We start from the raw sequence: 18,733 nt of genomic DNA, 5'->3' as shown, positions 1-18,733 counted from the left end.
AGACAACGTTTCGGGCTGAAACCCTTCGCTCCATAGATGCTGCCGCACCCGCTGAGTTTCTCCAGCATTTTTATCTATTTTAGTTAATAATCCCTCATTCAAACAATCTCTCACTGACAAAACGTATACCTATTGTGAAAGATTAGGAATTAAAAGGATTGGAGATATGTATGAAATGGGAAACCTTTTATCATTTCAACAATTACAATTAAACATTACAAAAAATTACAAATACAACCTGAAAAGTAACCAATATTTTAAATACCTTCAAATTCAAGACTACTTGAAGAAACACATACAAGGATATCAAACTCTAACCCTAGATTTACTAGATGAAGCAATGAACAGTAAGGCAGAATCAAGCAATTTAATATCATATTTATATAATATCATTTTAAATATAGAATTACCATCGACAGAGGCAATTAGAGTAGACTGGGAACGAGAATTACTGATAATAATTCCAAAAGAAACATGGGGAAAATACCTGATATACATACACAAATATTCGATTAATGCAAGACACAATCTAATTCAATTTAAAATTTTACATAGATTATACTACTCGAAAACTAGATTGAATAAAATCTATCCAAATATCTCCCCCATCTGTGATAAATGCTTATCTCAAAATGCCACTATAACACACTCTTTTGTCTCTTGCACAAAACTTCATAAATTCTGGAATGAAATCTTTGAAATTTTTACAAAACTATTTAATATAAAACTTGACCCTAATACAGAAATGATTATCTTTGGATCAATGGAAGATGGGAATAAGCTAAATACGTTTCAAAAATCTCTCCTTAATTATGGTTTAATAACGGCAAAAAAATGTATACAATGCCTAAAATGTGGATTTCAAATATGTCGGAAACGTCACATCTTGAAGAAATGCAACTCCTCCTAGCAGGTAAAGCAGACCTAGCAGGTAAAGCAGACCAATTCTTAGTGATTTGGTCTCCTTTTGTCGACTTTTTGCAAGCATATGGTGCAACACAACCGTAGAAGTCAAATGTTTCAGAATCAGGTGACGGGTGGCCAAGAACATTAAATAGGTATATCTCCCTCAATCTCCTTTATAAACTTATTTTCTTTCTCTCTCTCTTTATTTCTTTTCTCTCTCCTTCTTTTCTCCATTCTCCTGTACCTTTTTGTGTACTTCTCTCTTCTTTCACGCACCAATCTCTATGATAATCTTTCTTTTTCTACTCTTTTCTTCCTTTATCCTGTTTTATTATTAAATTAAAAATAAGAAGTTGTACATGAAATGTAATATATCAATATGTATTAGGTACTGTGGTACCACATTATTGTACTTACTTCTAACAAAAATAAATTCAAATAAATAAATAGATAAAGATTCTTTTTCCTGGTTCTGACAAAGGTTTTCCCTACTTAAAACGTTACCCGTTTCTCTTTCCACAAATTCTCTGACCTGCTCGAGTCTCACCAGTATTTTCTGCTATTAAAATAACGATCGCTGATGTTGATTCCATAATAGCATCTGGCGGAAAAAAAACTTGAATACCGTGAGATCTGGAAAAAGTCAGTAGATTTGTCCCAATCCATTTACTTTCCATGAATCCTCATTTATCACCCATCAAACGCCCTGCTTACTACTCTTCTTCCCGTCCTCGTGCCTCTTTTATTTTGAAACAGGAATGGAGCATGTATGAACTATGTAAGTGTGAAGCCTCAGGGGCCGTATTGATAAATTAATGACAGGAATAATTCAAGACTATAAATAAGGGGTGGTGGTGGAGTTACAATACAATATGCCGATACAATAGTGGCATTTAAGAGACTTTTGTATTGGCACGTGGATATGCAGGGAATGGAAGGATACGTACTATGTGCTGGTAGAGTTGGTCTTGGCATCATGTTTGGCACAAACATTGTGGCCTGTTCCCGTTTAGTTTTCAGTTTAGTTTAGAGATACAGCGCGGAAAATGCCCCTTTCGGCCCACCGAGTCCACACCAACCAGCGATCCCCGCACATTAACACTATCCTACACGCATGGGGACAATTTACACTTATACCAAGCCAATTAACCGACAAACGTCTTTGGAGCGTGGGAGGAAACCGAAGATTTTGGAGAAAACCCACGTGGTCACGGGGAGAACGTACAAACTCCGTGCAGGCAGCACCCATAGTCCGATCGAACCCGGGTCTCTGGCGCTCAAAGAGCAGTAAGGCAGCAACTTTACCACTGTGCCACTGTGTTGTGCTGTTCTATGTTTAATCAGGCTAATCAAACCAATTACCTTTGATCTGATGTAGCAGTGAAACACCTTGCAAAATGTGTAAGCCCCATGGATTCAAATAGGACATAGATCGTGCCAAGCTGCATGGATATGAGAGCTGACTTCTCAAATGTATATATAGACACAGTGCTGGAGTAACACAGCGACGAGTCAGGCAACATCTCTGGAGAAAAAGGATGGGTGATGTTTCGGGTAACCCTTCTTCAGTCCTAATCCAAAATTGTCACCCACCCGTTTGCTCCAGAGATGCTGTCTGACCCGCTGATGTATTCCAGCATTTTGTGCACAGTACATCTTTGGCATAAACCAGCATCTGCAGTTCTTTGTTTCTACTTTCAAAGGCATATGCCAGGATCACTGGTCAGACCACTTCTGAGGGCAATCTGTCCTGGCAACCATCGATGGTCCCTGTGCCAAGTATGACTGAACAGTAAAGTCCTCTTGTAAAGAGAGGCATTCTGACTTCTGTCCTAAACGTCTTCCTCAGAATAATTAGTGTTCACCTGTAACGTATGGAGTATTGTACGGATTATCTTTTCCATTTGCTTTTAATTGCATGCCAGTGGCAGAGTGTTAGGATCAAAATATCGCTGTAACTAAGCAATAGAACAAAGAACAGTCTATACATTTCATGTTTGTATCTACAGTTGTTTGACCTGCTAAATGAGAGTTTATTTTTGCATTGTTACTAACTGCATTTTGTATTTCACCCTTGAATAATTATTTTTACTGTTGCGACAGTTTCTGTAACAATGTTAAATAAATAACTGATAAATCAAAATATTAGACTAAACTGAACTTTAATAACAGCTTAGTTTAGACATATGGAGTGGAAATGGGCACTTCGGCCCACCAAGTTCATGCCGACCATTGATAACCCGTACACATTAGTTCTATGCTATCCCACTTTCCTGTCCATTCTCTACACGCTGGGGGCAATTTATAGAGGCTAAACTCGACCCGAAACGTCACTCATTCCTTCTCTCCATAGATGCTGCCTGACCCGCTGAGTTACTCCAGTATTTTGTGTCAACTTACAAACCCGCACGTCTTTTGGATGTGGGAGGAAACCAGAGCACCCAGAGGAAACCCACGTGGTCACAGGGAGAACATGTAAACTTCACACAGACAGCACGGAAAGTCAGGATCAAATCACGGCCTTTGGCGCTGTGAGACAGCAGCTCTTCTGGCTGCAAAAATAGTCTTGTAGAAACTCAGCGGGTCAGGCAGCACCTGTTTGGAGGTGGAGGAGGGGGGTGGTCGATGTTTTGGATCAAGACCCTCCATCAGGACTGTGTATAGAGGGGAGATGGGCAGTGTGAAGGGGGTGAAGCTTGGTCTGGCAGGCAATAGGTTCAACCAGATGAAGGTTGATGGGCATTTGGAGAGTGGTGGAGGGCTGGATTTGAAAGACTAGCAGGTGGGTATCAGGGATTGTTGAGAGACGGCAGGTTTAGCAACCTCTTAGTGACCACCAGGTGCAGTACATTAGCCTGGAACAGATTACCTCTTCATCTGAAAGTATTGTTTGGGCTCGGGCTGGTAGATCAGCGGTCGGACATAGGCCAGACTGGTAAAGACAAAGGATTTCTTCCGCGGGTGGCATTAATTAGGCCAAGATATACAGCGCAGAAACAGGCCCTTCGGCCCACCGAGTCCGTGCCGACCAAAGATCCCCGCACACTACCACCATCCTACACACAAGGGCCGATTTACAATTTTACCATGCAAATTAGCCTACAAACCTGTACATCTTTGGAGTGTGGGAAGAAACCAGAGATCCCGGCAAAAGCCCATGCAGGTCAAGGGGAGAACGTACAAACTCCGTACAGATAGTACCTGTAGTCAGGATCAAACCCGGGTCTCTGGCCTAATTCTACTCCTATAACTTGTGAGTTTTCACCATTCACATGCTCTTTGGTTGTGCCAACTGCATCAAAGTCAGAAAGGGTTTGGATAGTTAGGCCACAGCTTGATACACTGGTTTAATTTAACACTCACAAAGAACAGCTAGGTAGAAATTGTAACTCATGATCATACATGCTTAAAGATTGATTTATTAGATATAACATAAAATATACAAAATAAGAGCCAACAAAGTATTTACACAATATTCGTGTTCTGATGCTTGCAGAAATGTAATCTTAAAAAGTGTAGCAAAAATTGCCAAGATGGTCCAAAAAACCATATATAAATCTGCATTATAGAAATAGATGCTTTATATTCACTGAAATAACACTGAATCCACTCCAAAATGCACTGTGTTTAAAACCCTCTGTTGATGGAATGGCAGAATGGAATAATCACTGAAATGTTCTCTCCTTTATGGTGTTAAATATACGTTTTTTCTGTTTAATGCTTCCCCATCACTTGTCACTTTTGAAGAATGAATTGATCAATGAACTCATTCTGTTCAGCTTCCACCTTTGAGAGAGCTTCATATTCGATCCGATATCTGCAAAAACAAGTGAATATTCGGTTATGCATCCTCCTCAATTTGTCCGTGTTGCTAATACACAGGGAGGCATGGTGACGCAGCGGTAGAGTTGCTTCTTTACAGCGCCAGAGACCCGGGTTTGATCCCGACTATGGGTGCTGCTTGTACGGAGTTTGTACATGCTCCCTGTGACCTGCGTGGATTTTCTCCTGGATCTCCGGTTTCCTCCCACACTCCAAAGACGTACAGGTTTGTAGGTTAATTGGCTTGGTATAAATGTAAATTGTCCCGAGTGTGCGTAGGATTGCGTTGATGTGCGGGTATCGCTGGTCGGTGCGGTCACGGGGAGAACGTACAAACTCCGTTGGGTCAAAGAGCCTGTTTCCGCACTGTATCTCTCAACGAAACTAACAGATCGTTTGAGGGTAAAAGAAGTGTCAAGTGCGGACTTGCAAATTGATTCCAGAAATCCTGTTAATGGTCTTGCACAGAATATTATGAGAAGATATCAAATCAAAATCTTGGCAATATGGTAATTAAATTCGAGATTTTTCCCTACAAGCCCCGTTCAACATAGAGCACATTAATAACAGATTTGGGCTCATCAAATATTACAATAACCCTTCAGGGTACACATGCTCATGCTTAAATCACACAGTTGACACCTAGAATGATGTGTAAATTGGCCAGTCAACTTGCTTCATTTCATCAGAAATAAATGCTAGTGAAATAATTGGGCTGGTAGAACTGCTGCCTCACGGCGCCAGTGACCTGGGTTCAATCCTGACCTCGGATGCTGTGTGTGTGGAGTTTGCAAGTTCTCACTGGGTTTTGTCCGGGTGCTCGATTTGCTCCCATATCCCAAAGAGACGTGCGAGTTTGTAGGTTAATTGACCTCTGTTTATTGTACCTGGTGTATAGGGAATGGATGCAATAGTGGGATTACAGAACTAGTGTATACAGATGATTGATGGTCAGCGCGGATTTTGTGGGCCGACGGGCCTGTTTCCATGCTGTATCTCAATCAATTAATATTCACATTTAACAGTATTAGGGCAATTGCTTGATGCAAGGCAATGCAAAAATCAGTCAATTATATTTTAGAATTGGTAACAACAGGTAAAGATTTAAAAACAAACCGTTCGAGTTGCATTTTCTTTTCAGCAATTAAAGCTTGGAGCTGCTGCTGCTGTGCTTCTCGTTGCTTGGCCACTGATTTCAGCAGATTTCTGGCACCTATGGCCTGTTGATGGCAACAAAATTAATCAGCCATAAAACTTTACGACAGTAAAGGGCAGCGCGGTGGCGCAGCGCCAGAGACCCGGGCTCGATCCTGACTATGGGTGCTGTCTGTATGGAGTTTATACATTCTCCCCGTTACTTTTCCCCGGGAGCTCCGATTTCCTTCCACATTCCGAAGAGGTGCAGGTTTGTAGGTTAAATGGCTTTAGTGAAATTGTAAATTATCCCTAGTGTGTGTAGAATAGTGTTAATGTGCAGGGTGGGCCAAAGGGTCTGTTTCCGCACTGTATCTCTAAACTAAACTACAAATTGGGAACTCGCTAGATGCAGGACACTCCACCCTTATTTAATATAGAATCATTTTAGAAGAGCACCGCTGATCAAATTGTAGCTATATTTTAATCTTATAGAGGTATACAAAATCATGAGAGGAAAAGATCGGGTAACCGCACGGAGTCCCAGTGTAGGGAAATCAAAAACCAGAGGAGATAGGTTTAAGGGGAGGGGGGAAAGATTTAATAGGAGCCTGAGGGGTAACTTTCTTTAAACAAAGGGTAGTGGGTTTACGGAACAAACTGTTGGGGCAGGGACTATCGCAATGTTTAAGAAGCATTTAGACAGGTACATGGATAGGGTAGGTTTAGAGGAGTATAGGCCAAACACAGGCAGGTGGGGCATGTTGGTCAACGTGGGTAGGTTGGTCCTGTTTCCACACTATGACTCTGTGACTCCCACATTCGCATCTACTCAAGCTAACGTTTGCTTATCTCTCTACCTCTATCTTAAAAATATTAAAAATCTGCTCTTACAGCCCTTTGAAGAAGAGAACCATCCTCAGAGGGACATTTACCTCACCCACAGCTTAAACCCCTAATCTTTAAATAATGAACCCCAGTGCTACATTCTCCCATAAAAAAACATTATCTCCACATTCACGCTGTCAATATCTTTCAAGATCCTCTGACTCTTCTAAACTACTGGGGCAAAATGTCCCCATGTAGCAACCAATCTATTCCAGGTATTAGTTTTGTAAACCTCTGAACATAGAACAGTACAGCACACGAACGGGCCCTTCGGCCCACAATGTCTGCATGATGCCTGCACCAACTCTGATCTGCCAACCTGAACAAGGGTTTTGACCCAAAACGCCACCTATTCTTTTTCTCCAGAGTCGCTGCCTGACCCGCTGAGTTACCCCAGCAATTTGTGTCTGTCTTTGGTGTAAACTAGCATCTGCAGTTTCTTCCTGTACATAATCCATATCGCTCCATTCCCTGCATTATCCATCATCCGAACGTCTCTTCCATTGCTTTCAAGGCTGTCACTTTCTTCCTTAAATGACACCAGTGTTATGCACAGTATTCCACATGATCTCACTGACGTCCTGCTTTAGCATTCACCTTCCTTAGATTAAAGAATAACATTGTCAGATTTCCTAGTTACTCACTGCATCTGCAACACCGCTTTCAGCAAATTATGTACCAGGACACCCAGATCTTACTGACCTTCCAATATCTGCAATCTCATTACTTCCATAATATACAATATATCTTTTTTTATTTTTCCTACCAAATAGGGTGATTTCACTTCTTCCGATGTTTTATTAAATTTGCCAGATTTTTTTCATAATCATTTGTGCTATCCATATCCCTGTGCAGTCCCTTCATGTCCCCATCTTTGTGTCATTGGCAAGTTTCATCCCCTGCCACTCCACAATAAGCAATATTCTTATGTGTAGGAAGGAACTGCAGATGCTGGTTTACACTAAAGGTAGACACTAAATGCTGGAGTGACTCAGCGAGGCAGGCAACATATCTGGATAGAAGGAACGGGAAGACATATCGGATCGAGAACCTTCTTCAGACTGTCTAAGTAATATTCTTATTCTCCAAACTCCCAAGTGCACGAGTCGATATCATATTTAACATTTTATACCGCAAGATGCCATGTTACTTTGCCCCAGTTACGACCATTTGTTACTGAGCAAGCTATTTTGTAATCAACATTTGTAGCTCATTCCCATATCAACCCCATCTCAATTGCACCACAAGTTGCAAAATCCCTGCAACGCTGCCAGGAAAACAAACCAGGTCAAGGTCAGGTCAAGAACCGTGCACTTACAACGACTTGGACTAGAAAATGGCCCCAATCTGGCGACTCTGTATACTATCTCAATGCATTACTGCTATGCACTTGTTCTATATTTGAGATGCTTGTCTAAGTGCTTATGTATGGTGATACTTGTACTCAACTGCATACAAAAATGAATTTCACTGTACGTGACAATAAAGTACTATTGAACCACTGAAATTCCATCCTATTTGTTTAGTGAATGCATCATACATAGGTTTGCACATTGTCACACTGGATTCAATTATCACTAATTGCCTTCCCAGCAGGCAGTCCAATCTAATTTTAATAAGGATTAAACTTTACTATGCCAATTAGCAATGAGGAATTAATAATGTCAACATTTTCCTTATCGTTGTCAAAAACACACAAATGAAAGTATTTTGAAACATTACCTTCATCTTTTCATTCTCAGCTTCTTTAGCTAGTTGATCAACAATCTCAATTAACCCACCGACAATCTTCTGGAACTGGCCTATTTCTGAAACAAAAAGGTGAAAGATTGATGCAAAGTTGCACATGATAGAAACAAATAATTGGTTATGAAAAAGTGAGAAACAAAGTGCTGGAGTAATTCAGAGGGTCAGGCAGCATCTCTGGAGAACATGGATAGGTGACATTTCAGGTCAGGGCCCTGATTCAGACTCAATGTTGGGAGATAATTGGTTATGATACCTTCGTTCCTGAATTTATCACCGACTGGCAGGATCTGACGAAGACCATCTCCCAGTCTCCAATATTCCACTCCACACTGGCAGTAAAAAACACATACCCATTCCAGAATTCACTGTGTGAATCCTCCAATCAGTTCTACCCCCATGGATTAGTACACAAATGGCTCTTTTCAAGTCGTTAAAATACCTGGACCCCCTGCTGTTTGCTTACCAAACAAAGATGGGGGTTGAGGATGCCATCACCCACCTACTCCATCGTTCCTATGCTCACCTGGATAGCCCGGGAAGTACTGTGAGAGCCATGTTTTTTTACTTCTCCGGTGCTTTTAACACCATTCGGCCTGTACTGCTAGTGAGCAAACTGACGAAGATGCGGGTGGATGCTCTATTGGTGTGCTGGATCACCAACTACCTGACTGGATGACCACAGTATGTCAGGCTACAGAACTGTGTCTGGGACGGTAGTGAGCAGCACTGGGGCCTCACAGGGGATGGTCCTCTCTCCCTTCCTGTTCACCATCTACACCTCGGACTTAAGATACAACTGCCACCTGCAGAAGTTTTTGGATGACTGCAATTGTGGGCTGCATCAGTAAGGGGAGTGAAGCTGAATACAGAGGTGTCGTCAACAACTTTGTTGAGTGTTGTGGGCTGAATCACCTGCAGCTCAACACTATCGAGTTAGTGGTGGACTTTAGGAGGAGAGGAACACTCCTGTCCCGTCTCCATCAGGTGTGTGGATGTGCAGTTTACCAAGGAATCCAAGTACCTTGGAGTTTACCTGGACCGTAAACTGGACTGGTCCAGGAACGCTGAGGCACTGTATAAGAAGGGACAGAGCCGTCTATACTTTCTGAGGAGGCTCCGCTCTTTCAACATCTGCAGTAAGATGCTGCAGATGTTCTACCAATCGATGGTGGCCAGTGCCATCTTCACTGTCGTGTGATGGGGTAGTGGACGGCAACAGAATTAACAAGCTCATCAAGAAGGCTGGCTCCGTCCTGCGGGTGGAGTTGGATTCACTGGAGATGGTCTTGGATGGGAGGATCTTGAACAATACAGCTCACCCCCTCCATGACACACTGGTCAATCTGAGGAGCACCTTCAACAACAGATTGGTTCCACCAAGATGCAGTACAGAATGCCACAGGAGATCCTTTTTCCCTGTGGCTATCAAACTGGACAGCTCTTCCCCCTTCTGTCATGGGGTAGACTGACCCCCCCCCCCCCCCCCAACAAAATCATTTCCATACACCTCAATTCCATCCTGTCAGACATTTCTCACCCAGACCCTTCTTCAAACTGATAGACCAAACAAGGGTCCTGTCCCAAAACGACAACTCTCCATTCCCTCCACAGATGCTGCCTGATGTGTTAAGTCCATCCAGCAGTTTGTTTTTTTTGCTCAAGGTTCCAGCATATGTGATCTGTTCTGTTTGTTCAGCTCGTCAAGGTTCAGGTAAATAAGATTTACCGGTTTGACCAGGCTTTTATTAACCCCTACTATCTTCTCTATGGCTCAGTGGCAGTTTCTTTTTGTCTGTAGATGCTTCCGAGAAACAGGTCAAGATTACCAAAGTAAAATTCCCAACACGTGTACTAATGGCAATAACGGTAGAATACTGCTCATGTGTTGCATCACACCACGAGTGGTATAACATAGAACAAGCGTCATGGACTCAGTGAGTTGAAGGGCCTGTTTCGTGCAGTATATCTAAACCGTATCACAGATGCTGTCTGTGTGGAGTTTACATGTTCTGCCTGTGACCGCGTGGGTTTTCCCCCGGTTGCTCTGGTTTCCTCCCACATGCCACAAACATGCGGGTTTGTAGGTTAATTTGCCTATAAATTGTCCCTAGTCTGTAGGGAGTGGATGAGAATGTGGCATAACATAGAACAAGTGTGAATGGGTGATCGAGGCATGGACTCAGTGGGCCAAAAGGCCTATTTCCCTGCTATAACTAAAACTAAAATTAGTCAATGTTATACATCGGATCCCCTGCATTGTCAACTATAACAAGGAAGATCACCTAATGTTATCCCTGGAACCACCACAATCCCTTTGAAGAAGTCCAGACCAGAGGCGTAGATTTTCGTTCTCACCTAGTTACAGCTAGCAATTGCCTGCTTCCTTCATGATTGTTACTATTTTGTATATCTTTAATTCATCTGTTCTATATCTCTCTACATCACTGTCTATATATTTTGTTTTCCTTTCCTGTGACTTTCAGTCTGTAGAAGGGTCTCGACCCGAAACGTCACCCAATCCTTCTCTCCAGAGATGCTGCCTGTCCCGCTGAGTTACTCCAGCATTATGTGTCTATCTTCTGTTGAAACCAGCATCTGCCTACACATTGACTATCGCAGCGTTTAAGAAACATTTGGGCAGGTACATGGATAGGACAGGTTTAGGGGGATATGGGCCAAATGCAGGCAGGTGGTACTAGTACAGATGAGACATGTTGGTCAGTGTGGGCAAGTTGGGCAGAAGGACATGTTTCATTGCTGTATGACTCCATGACTCTCCAAGTTCTCCACAGATGCTGCCTGACCCACTGAGTTACTCCAGCACTTTGTGTCTTCGTAAAGCAGCACCTGCAGTTCCTTTCGCCTCCCTCTGTGGGATGTTGCTGTGCACACGCCCTGCAGTTTAAGGCCCTGCCTCACAGCACGTCGCCCCTCGGAGGAGCGTCGCCGCGGGGCTCCCGTGTGGAAGGGAGAGAGGGACTAGGAGTTGGCGGTTGGCATAAACTGGTTTGTGACTGGATCAAATGGCAACTAAAGTAGGATTAGACGATGACGAAGGTCAAGATGATAGGGTTTATGGTGACTGGACGGCAGTGTCTAGTCGGAGATTAGGGAGGAATCAAGGAGAAGGAGGATTCAGGCAAAACGAGCTCAGCCAAAACAGCAAAAGGAGTTTTGAAGAGAACAGTTCAGAAGAGGATAGGAGAACGGTTCGGAAAAAGGTTGAAAGGAAGGAGGTTAAAATAATACTGAAATTTAGAAAGGAAGATGAGCATGTCAATTTAAGTCCGATAGCTTTATCCAGGGAGCTAAAGAAGAAGGTAGGAGAGGTGGAAACAGCTAAGATTTTGAGAGACGGGAACTTGTTAATAATATGTAAAACGGAAGAGCAGAAAAATAAGGCTCTGAAGATTGAAAGTGTTTGCAAGAAGATGGTTAGTGAAAGAAAGACTCTGGGTGAGAGTAGAAGGGGAGTAATAACAGGTATTCCGGTAGATGAAGACCTGGAGAAACTCAAACGGAGTATTTTTGGTGGCCAGGTGAGTGTAGCTAAGAGATTGTTAAGGACAGTGGAGGGTAAGAGGGTAGAGAGCTTGTCTGTGCTTCTGGAGTTTCAGCAGACTGAACTACCAGAAAAAGTGAGAATCGGATGCATGATCTTTCCCGTGAGGCCTTATATCCCTCCACCGCTCCGATGTTATAAATGCCAGAGGTATGGACATATAGCAGCGGTGTGTAAGGGGAATCAGAGGTGTCCCAAGTGTGGAGGAGAGCATAGATTTGAAGAGTGCAGAGAAAATATGCAGGATAAATGCTGCAATTGCGGAGGACCGCATAGGGTAACGTATGGGGGATGTGAAGTCAGGAAGAGGGCTGTGGAGATTCAGCAAGTGAAAACAGTAAGTAACATAAGCTACTCAGAGGCAGTGAAGAAGGTGAAAGGACAAAGGGGAAGAGTGGATAGTAATGGGAGAGAGAATCATCCGTTTTTGAGATTAGAGGAAAGTCAAGCAGTCAAAACTCACCCAGAACTGACAGCTGATAAGCTAATTGTTTTCATTGCATATGTAATCAACTGTACTGATCAGGTTAAACACAAAACAGAAAAAATAAAAATAATCGTTAAAGGAGCAGAGAAGTTTTTGGGTTTAAAAGAAGTATCATGGGAGAGTATCAATAAAAGCTTGAAGGAGATGGAAGGGATGAAGGTTCTGGTGATAGGTCAAACTGATTATATTACAATGGAACGCAAGGAGCATAATAGCAAATGGACAAGAGTTTAAAGGATTCATTAAAGAGTTAAAGAAGAAACCAGACGTCATATGTATTCAAGAAAGCTGGCTTAAGCCTTCACTAGACTTTGTCATCAAAGGTTATGATAGTATCCGTAGAGATAGGGGGGAGGGAAGTGGAGGGGGGTGTGTAATATTTATAAAGCAAGGAATACAGAATAGATTGTTGGTGAAAGGAACAGAATTAGAATATTTAGTGGTGGAAATTTGGATAAGAGAAGGTAAGGTTAAAATTGTTAATTTTTATAATCCATGTAAAAGGCTTTCATTGGAGTTGATGGATGAACTTGCTGGGTATTTAGGGGGGAAAGTTATATGTTGTGGTGATTTTAATGCTCATAGCACGTTGTGGGATGATTCTAATGATGAAAATGGGATGGTGATTGAGGATTTAATGGAGAAGAATAACCTTGTGTGTCTTAATGATGGAAGTGGGACACGAATCAACATCAGAACAGGGTCAGAATCAGCCATAGACCTCACACTAGTGTCAGACTCATTGGCGGGTGTTTGTTCATGGGAAGTAATTCGAAGAACAACGGTAGGAAGTGACCACTACCCGATAGAAATAGTAGTAGGAGTGAGTTTAGAGGAGTATAATACAGAGAGAATACAAAAGTGGTCTTTTAGTGGTGCGGATTGGGAAAAGTTTAAGACTATTAGTGATCAAGAAATGGAAAAAATTGATATTTATGAAGATGTGGATAATTTAAATATTTCTGTTTGCAAAGCCATTTTAGAGGCAGCAACAAAGTCCATTAAGAGGAAAGGAGGTAAGCACAACAAAAAGAGCGTACCATGGTGGACTAAGGAATGTGATAAAGCAATTAAGTGTCGAAATAAAGCTTTTAAAATTTTGAAAAGAAATCATAATTTTCAGAATCTTATTGAATACAAAAGGTTGCAAGCAAGTGTAAGAAGAGTAATAAAAAATGCAAAGAGGGAATTTTGGAGGACATTTTGTAACTCAGTGGGAAGGGAGACAAAAGTAGGTCAAGTTTGGGGAATGATAAGGAGAATGAAAGGAATTAAAAGAGAATACAAATATCCAATCCTAACTGACGGTGAAATTACAGCAGTGAAAGACGAAGAGAAAGCAGAGATGTTGGCAAAATCTTTTGCTAAAATTCACAGTTCAGACAATGTTAGTGAAGAAGGAAGAAAAGGAAAAGAAAATACCATAGTAGAGAATAGACAGTTAATACGACATGAGGAAGACACTAACGATGTTCTAAACAAACCATTCACAAAGACAGAATTCAACCGAGCTCTTAGAAAAACCAAGATGTCAGCACCAGGTAAAGATCAGATTTGTTACACCATGTTAAACCATCTCAGTGAAACATCCAAGGATTTTTTGTTAGAATTTTATAATAAAGTGTGGGAGGGTGGGAAATTACCGCAAAGGTGGAAGGAGGCAGTAGTAATCCCAATAGGGAAGCCAGGTAAAGATCTGACAAACCCAGGGAATTATAGGCCTATTGCATTAACATCCAACATATGTAAAGTAATGGAAAAAAATGGTAAATGAAAGGTTAACATATTATGTAGAAAATAAAGGATATTTATCCAATTACCAGAGTGGTTTTAGGAAGGGGAGAAACACCATGGATCCAGCTATATGTTTAGAACATGAAATTAGGAGAGCACAAATTAATAGAGAAAGTGTAGTAGCTGTATTTTTTGATATTGAGAAAGCATATGATATGATGTGGGGAGAAGGGTTATTAGTGAAACTAGGTAAATTGGGGATTAAAGGTCGTATATTTAAATGGATTAAGGATTTTTTATTTGGGAGGTCAATACAAGTACGAGTTGGAAATCAATACTCAGGAACATTAGATATTGTAAATGGAACACCTCAAGGGAGCATAATAAGTCCTTTACTATTTTTAGTAATGATAAATGATGTGTATGATGAAATTGTAAATGAAATGGGAGTTTCACTGTTTGCGGATGATGGGGCAATCTGGAAAAGGGGGAGAAATGTGAAGTTTATTGTGCAGAAACTACAGAGGGCTATAATAAAGGTACAAGAGTGGTCTTATAAATGGGGATTCAAATTTTCTGTGGAAAAGACAAAGATAATGTTTTTTACTAGGAAGGAAATTGGTAGTGAGGTTAAACTAAAATTATATAACCAGGAATTGGAGAGAGTAAAATACTATAAATTTTTAGGTTTATGGTTTGATGAGAGGATTACATGGATAGTTCATATTCAGAAAGTAGTGGACAAATGTAAGAAGATACTTAATGTAATGAGATGTTTAGTTGGATGTGATTGGGGGGCAGATAGAAAAGCTTTGAAGGCTATATACAAGGGGTTAATTAGATCGGTGTTAGATTATGGTTGTGTGGTGTATGGGTCCGCATCAAGTACTTCTCTAAAAAAAATAGACAACATTCAATATCAGGCATTGAGAATATGTACAGGTGCAATAAAAACAACTCCAACAGCAGCATTACAGGTTGAAATGGGGGAGATGCCTCTAGAGATGAGAAGGATACAGCTTTCATTAAATTACTGGATTAACCTACAGGGCCAGAGTCAAGAACACCCAGCACAAGTTACTATCAAACCATGCTGGGAGAAGGAGAGAAGGGAAACAAAAAGTTTTGGATGGACAGTGACCCAGAGAGCAGTACAATTCGGCATAGCACAATTAAATGTGGTTCCAACAGTTCCATTACCTTCAATTCCACCTTGGATACTTCCAGATGCAACAGTAGACTTTACAACATTAGAACAGGAAAACAAGGATAAACAACATAGGTATAATTCAGTCATCATACAGGAATACATTGACAGATACTACAGTTTTGTCCAAATTTATACAGATGCATCAAAAGATTCAGTAGATAAAGTAGGAGTAGCATTTATTGTACCAGAATTTCACATCAAAGTAGGGAAGAGGATCAATAATGAGGTCTCAGTATATACGGGTGAAATGATTGCAATATTGTTAGCGGTACAGTGGGTCGAGGATACTAGGCCTTTAAGGACAGTTATTTGCACAGATTCAGGTTTAGCAATAAAGAGTTTACAGCACAGCCATTCAGACAGTAGACCAGACATTTTGATTGAAATACAACAAACATTATTCAGAATTCAAATGATGGGGCTTAAAGTCATATTTTTATGGGTACCAGCACACATTGGCATTAGAGGAAACGAAATGGCAGATAAGGTAGCAAAAGAGGTAGCAAAAAGAAGTAAAATTGATTTAAGTATTAACATAGGTAAAACTGAAATCAAAGACATTATTAAGCAAAGACTGAAGGAAAGATGGCAAAAGCAATGGGATGAAGAGCGGAAAGGACGGTGGTTCTACAGAGTCCAGAGGAAAGTGGGAGAAATGAGATGTGCAGGAAAAAACAGAAAAGAGGAGACAGTAATCTCAAGAATTAGATTTGGACACACTGGTCTGAACAGTACACTTTTTATAATAGGCAAGCATAATACAGGTAGATGTGAATACTGTGGGCAAGAAGAGACAATAGAGCATGTCATTGTACATTGTGAGAGGTATGAGGAGGAGAGAGAACGGATGAGTGAGCAGTTCAGAAAAGAAAGAATACAATTTGATTTGGTAGATATTTTGCAAGGAAGTTCATATAAGTGCTGGCAAATCCTGTTGCATTTTCTTAGGGTAACCTATTTGTTCGGAAGGATATAGGTTATTAGTACAGTGTATATGTAATGGTGTTGTTTGATTCACACTCCATGCCAGTTGGTGGCGGTAATGCACCAAAAAAGTTGTTTGCCAACCGCCAAAAAACACCACATAGAAGAAGAAGAAGAACGTCGCCCCTCCCTTCCCCCTCAGCGCTTCACTCGCCCGGAGGCACTGCGGGGATGTCCCAGGGCCGTGACAGGCGCCACTGCAATGCAGAGTCTCCCGGTGACGGCCAACTTCTCCTCTCCTCTCCCCGGTACCTACTCTCCACAAAGTCCTTGCACTCCTCCTTCAGCTCCACCGTGCTCTGCGCTACCTCCGGGTCCAGCACCCTCAGTTTGTTGAGCTCGTCGAAGTGCAGGCCGGCCTCCTCCAGCGCCTCCATGGCCGCCGCCGCCGCTCCCGGCCAAAGATACTCGTATCTTTGCTCCCCGCTGCCACGGCGACGGCCCGCCCGGACCCGCCTGACGTCACCGACCGCCGGCAGTTCCGCGCCTGCGCACTGAAGCCTGCCGGCAGCCCTGATGGTATTTCGCCTGCGCACTCCCGGCTGCGCCTGCGCATTGCTGCTTGCCGACAACCCCGACGGTAGCACGCTTGCGTACTCCCGTCTGTCGTGAAGGCCACATGGCAGTACGCATGCGCACTCCAATCTGCTGCCGTGAGCTCCATGCCAGTGCGCATGCGCGTTTCAATCTCAATTCTGTCCTCCTTCATATATAGTCACAGAGTGACACAATGTGGAAACAGGCCCATTGCCCCAACATGTCCCAGCTACACTTGGCCCACCTGCCTGCATCTGGCCTACACCCATCTGAACCCATCCTATTCATGTACCTGTCTAAATGTTTCTTAAATATTGCGATAGTCCCTGTCTCAACTACCTCCTCTGGCAGCTCGTTCCATGCACCCACCACCATTTGTGTGAAAAAGTTACCCCTCGGGGTTCCTATAAAATCTTTACCCCCTCACCTCCACCTCAAACCTATGTCCTCTGGTTCTCGATTCACCTACTCTGGGTAAAAGACTGTGCGTCTACCCGATCTATTCCTCTCATTAATTTGTACATCTCTATAAGATCACCGCTCATCCTGCGTTGCAAAGAATAGAGTCCTACCTTGTTCAACCTTTCTATAGCTTAGTCCCCGTCCCCCCGTGGTAGCAACATCCTGGTAAATCTCCTCTGCACCCTTTCCAGCGTCTATACTCAATAGAGTCCGTCAGACTGAAGAAGGGTTTAGACCTTGTAGAAGGGTTTCAGCCAACCTGCCAAAAGCCTTTTTGACCACTCTATCTACCTGTGACACCACTTTCAAGGAACCATGCACCTGCACTCCCAGATCTCCCTGCTCTAGAACACTCCCCAGAGCCCAATTCCCTATTCACTAATTGATGAGGGTTCAATAATTCACATTATTCCCAGAAAAAGAACATCAATTTACTTTATTTTAGCAGCACATTTTAGAACAGAGTTATTTTAGTGAAGAACATTCCACCTATTGGGATCAAACAAGCTCAGATGCTGGAATCTTGAGAAAATTGAGTACATTTGGACTTGGTGGGCTGTTTTGTACATTCTGTACTGACCGGGGTGTGAAGGAAGGAACTGCAGATGCTGGTTTACACCGAAGATAGACACAAAATGCTGGAGTAACTCAGCAGGACAAGGCAACATCTCTGGATGGAAGGAATGGGTGACGTTAAGGGTTGCGACCCTTTTACAGACACGTTTCGGGTCAAGGCCCTTCTTATCTATACTCCCAAGCCTTTCCTGACGTCCTCTGAGTGAGGGCTACATGTATATATGTATGTAGTTTGTTTTGTTGTGCTATTCTTATAACAAATGTAAAGCACTTTGGCCAACGAGAGTTGTTTTTTAAATGTGCTATATAAATAAATGTGACTTGACTTGACTTGACTTGACTTAGAAGATGCTGCCTGTTACATTGAGTTACTCCAACATTTTGTGTCTGTACTGACCAGGGGGGGTTGTGCTTATGTACGGAGATGGTCTTGTGCGAAAAAGGCTGTAACTGGTACATGTGACAATAAAGAAGTCGCATGTGCCTGGTACATGTGACAATAAAGAAGTCGCATGTGCCTGGTACATGTGACAATAAAGAAGTTATTGAAGTGCTAGGGGATAACTCAGCAGGTCAGATAGGTGCAGGATAGTAATTTGCCTTCCTGTTTTTGCTACCAAAGTGGATAACCTCACATTTATCCGCATTAAACTTCACCTGCCCACTCCCCCAACCTGTCCAA

General features: G+C 42.2%; 2 protein-coding genes across 2 annotated transcripts in view; one reads left to right on the top strand and one right to left on the bottom strand.

Annotated features, from left to right (window-relative positions):
- Window positions 1-4,283: 4,283 nt before the first annotated feature.
- ift20 (intraflagellar transport 20) lies at window positions 4,284-16,957 on the bottom strand. Its single transcript, XM_033045660.1, has 4 exons — window positions 16,733-16,957; window positions 8,473-8,558; window positions 5,845-5,948; window positions 4,284-4,723 (listed from the first exon to the last, which is right to left on the bottom strand). The coding sequence occupies exons 1-4, from the start codon at window positions 16,851-16,853 to the stop codon at window positions 4,642-4,644; spliced, it is 393 nt and encodes a 130-aa protein (XP_032901551.1). The 5' UTR covers window positions 16,854-16,957; the 3' UTR covers window positions 4,284-4,641.
- A 26-nt stretch (window positions 16,958-16,983) lies between these two features.
- The window catches only part of tnfaip1 (TNF alpha induced protein 1), a 35,366-nt gene continuing 33,616 nt past the window's right edge, over window positions 16,984-18,733 (top strand). Inside the window, exons 1-2 of the mRNA XM_033045658.1 lie at window positions 16,984-16,995; window positions 18,621-18,623. The gene's annotated coding sequence lies outside the window, so the exon portion shown is untranslated. The remainder of the gene's footprint in view (window positions 16,996-18,620; window positions 18,624-18,733) is intronic.

Source organism: Amblyraja radiata, chromosome 28 (assembly GCF_010909765.2).
Source record: "Amblyraja radiata isolate CabotCenter1 chromosome 28, sAmbRad1.1.pri, whole genome shotgun sequence".
NCBI classification, from domain to species: domain Eukaryota; kingdom Metazoa; phylum Chordata; class Chondrichthyes; order Rajiformes; family Rajidae; genus Amblyraja; species Amblyraja radiata.
The sequence above is the reverse complement of the archived record's forward strand: the minus strand, read 5'-3'. Positions and strand labels throughout refer to the sequence as shown.

Excerpts from the sequence above, each read along its gene's own strand:
- ift20 (XM_033045660.1), bottom strand. The coding sequence starts at position 16,853 with ATGGAGGCGCTGGAGGAGGCCGGCCTGCACTTCGACGAGCTCAACAAA. Across the intron at positions 8,559-16,732 it reads GTGCAAGGACTTTGTGGAGA|AAATAGGCCAGTTCCAGAAG; the intron begins GTAGGTACCGGG and ends TTTTTGTTTCAG. Across the intron at positions 5,949-8,472 it reads CTGAGAATGAAAAGATGAAG|GCCATAGGTGCCAGAAATCT; the intron begins GTAATGTTTCAA and ends TGCCATCAACAG.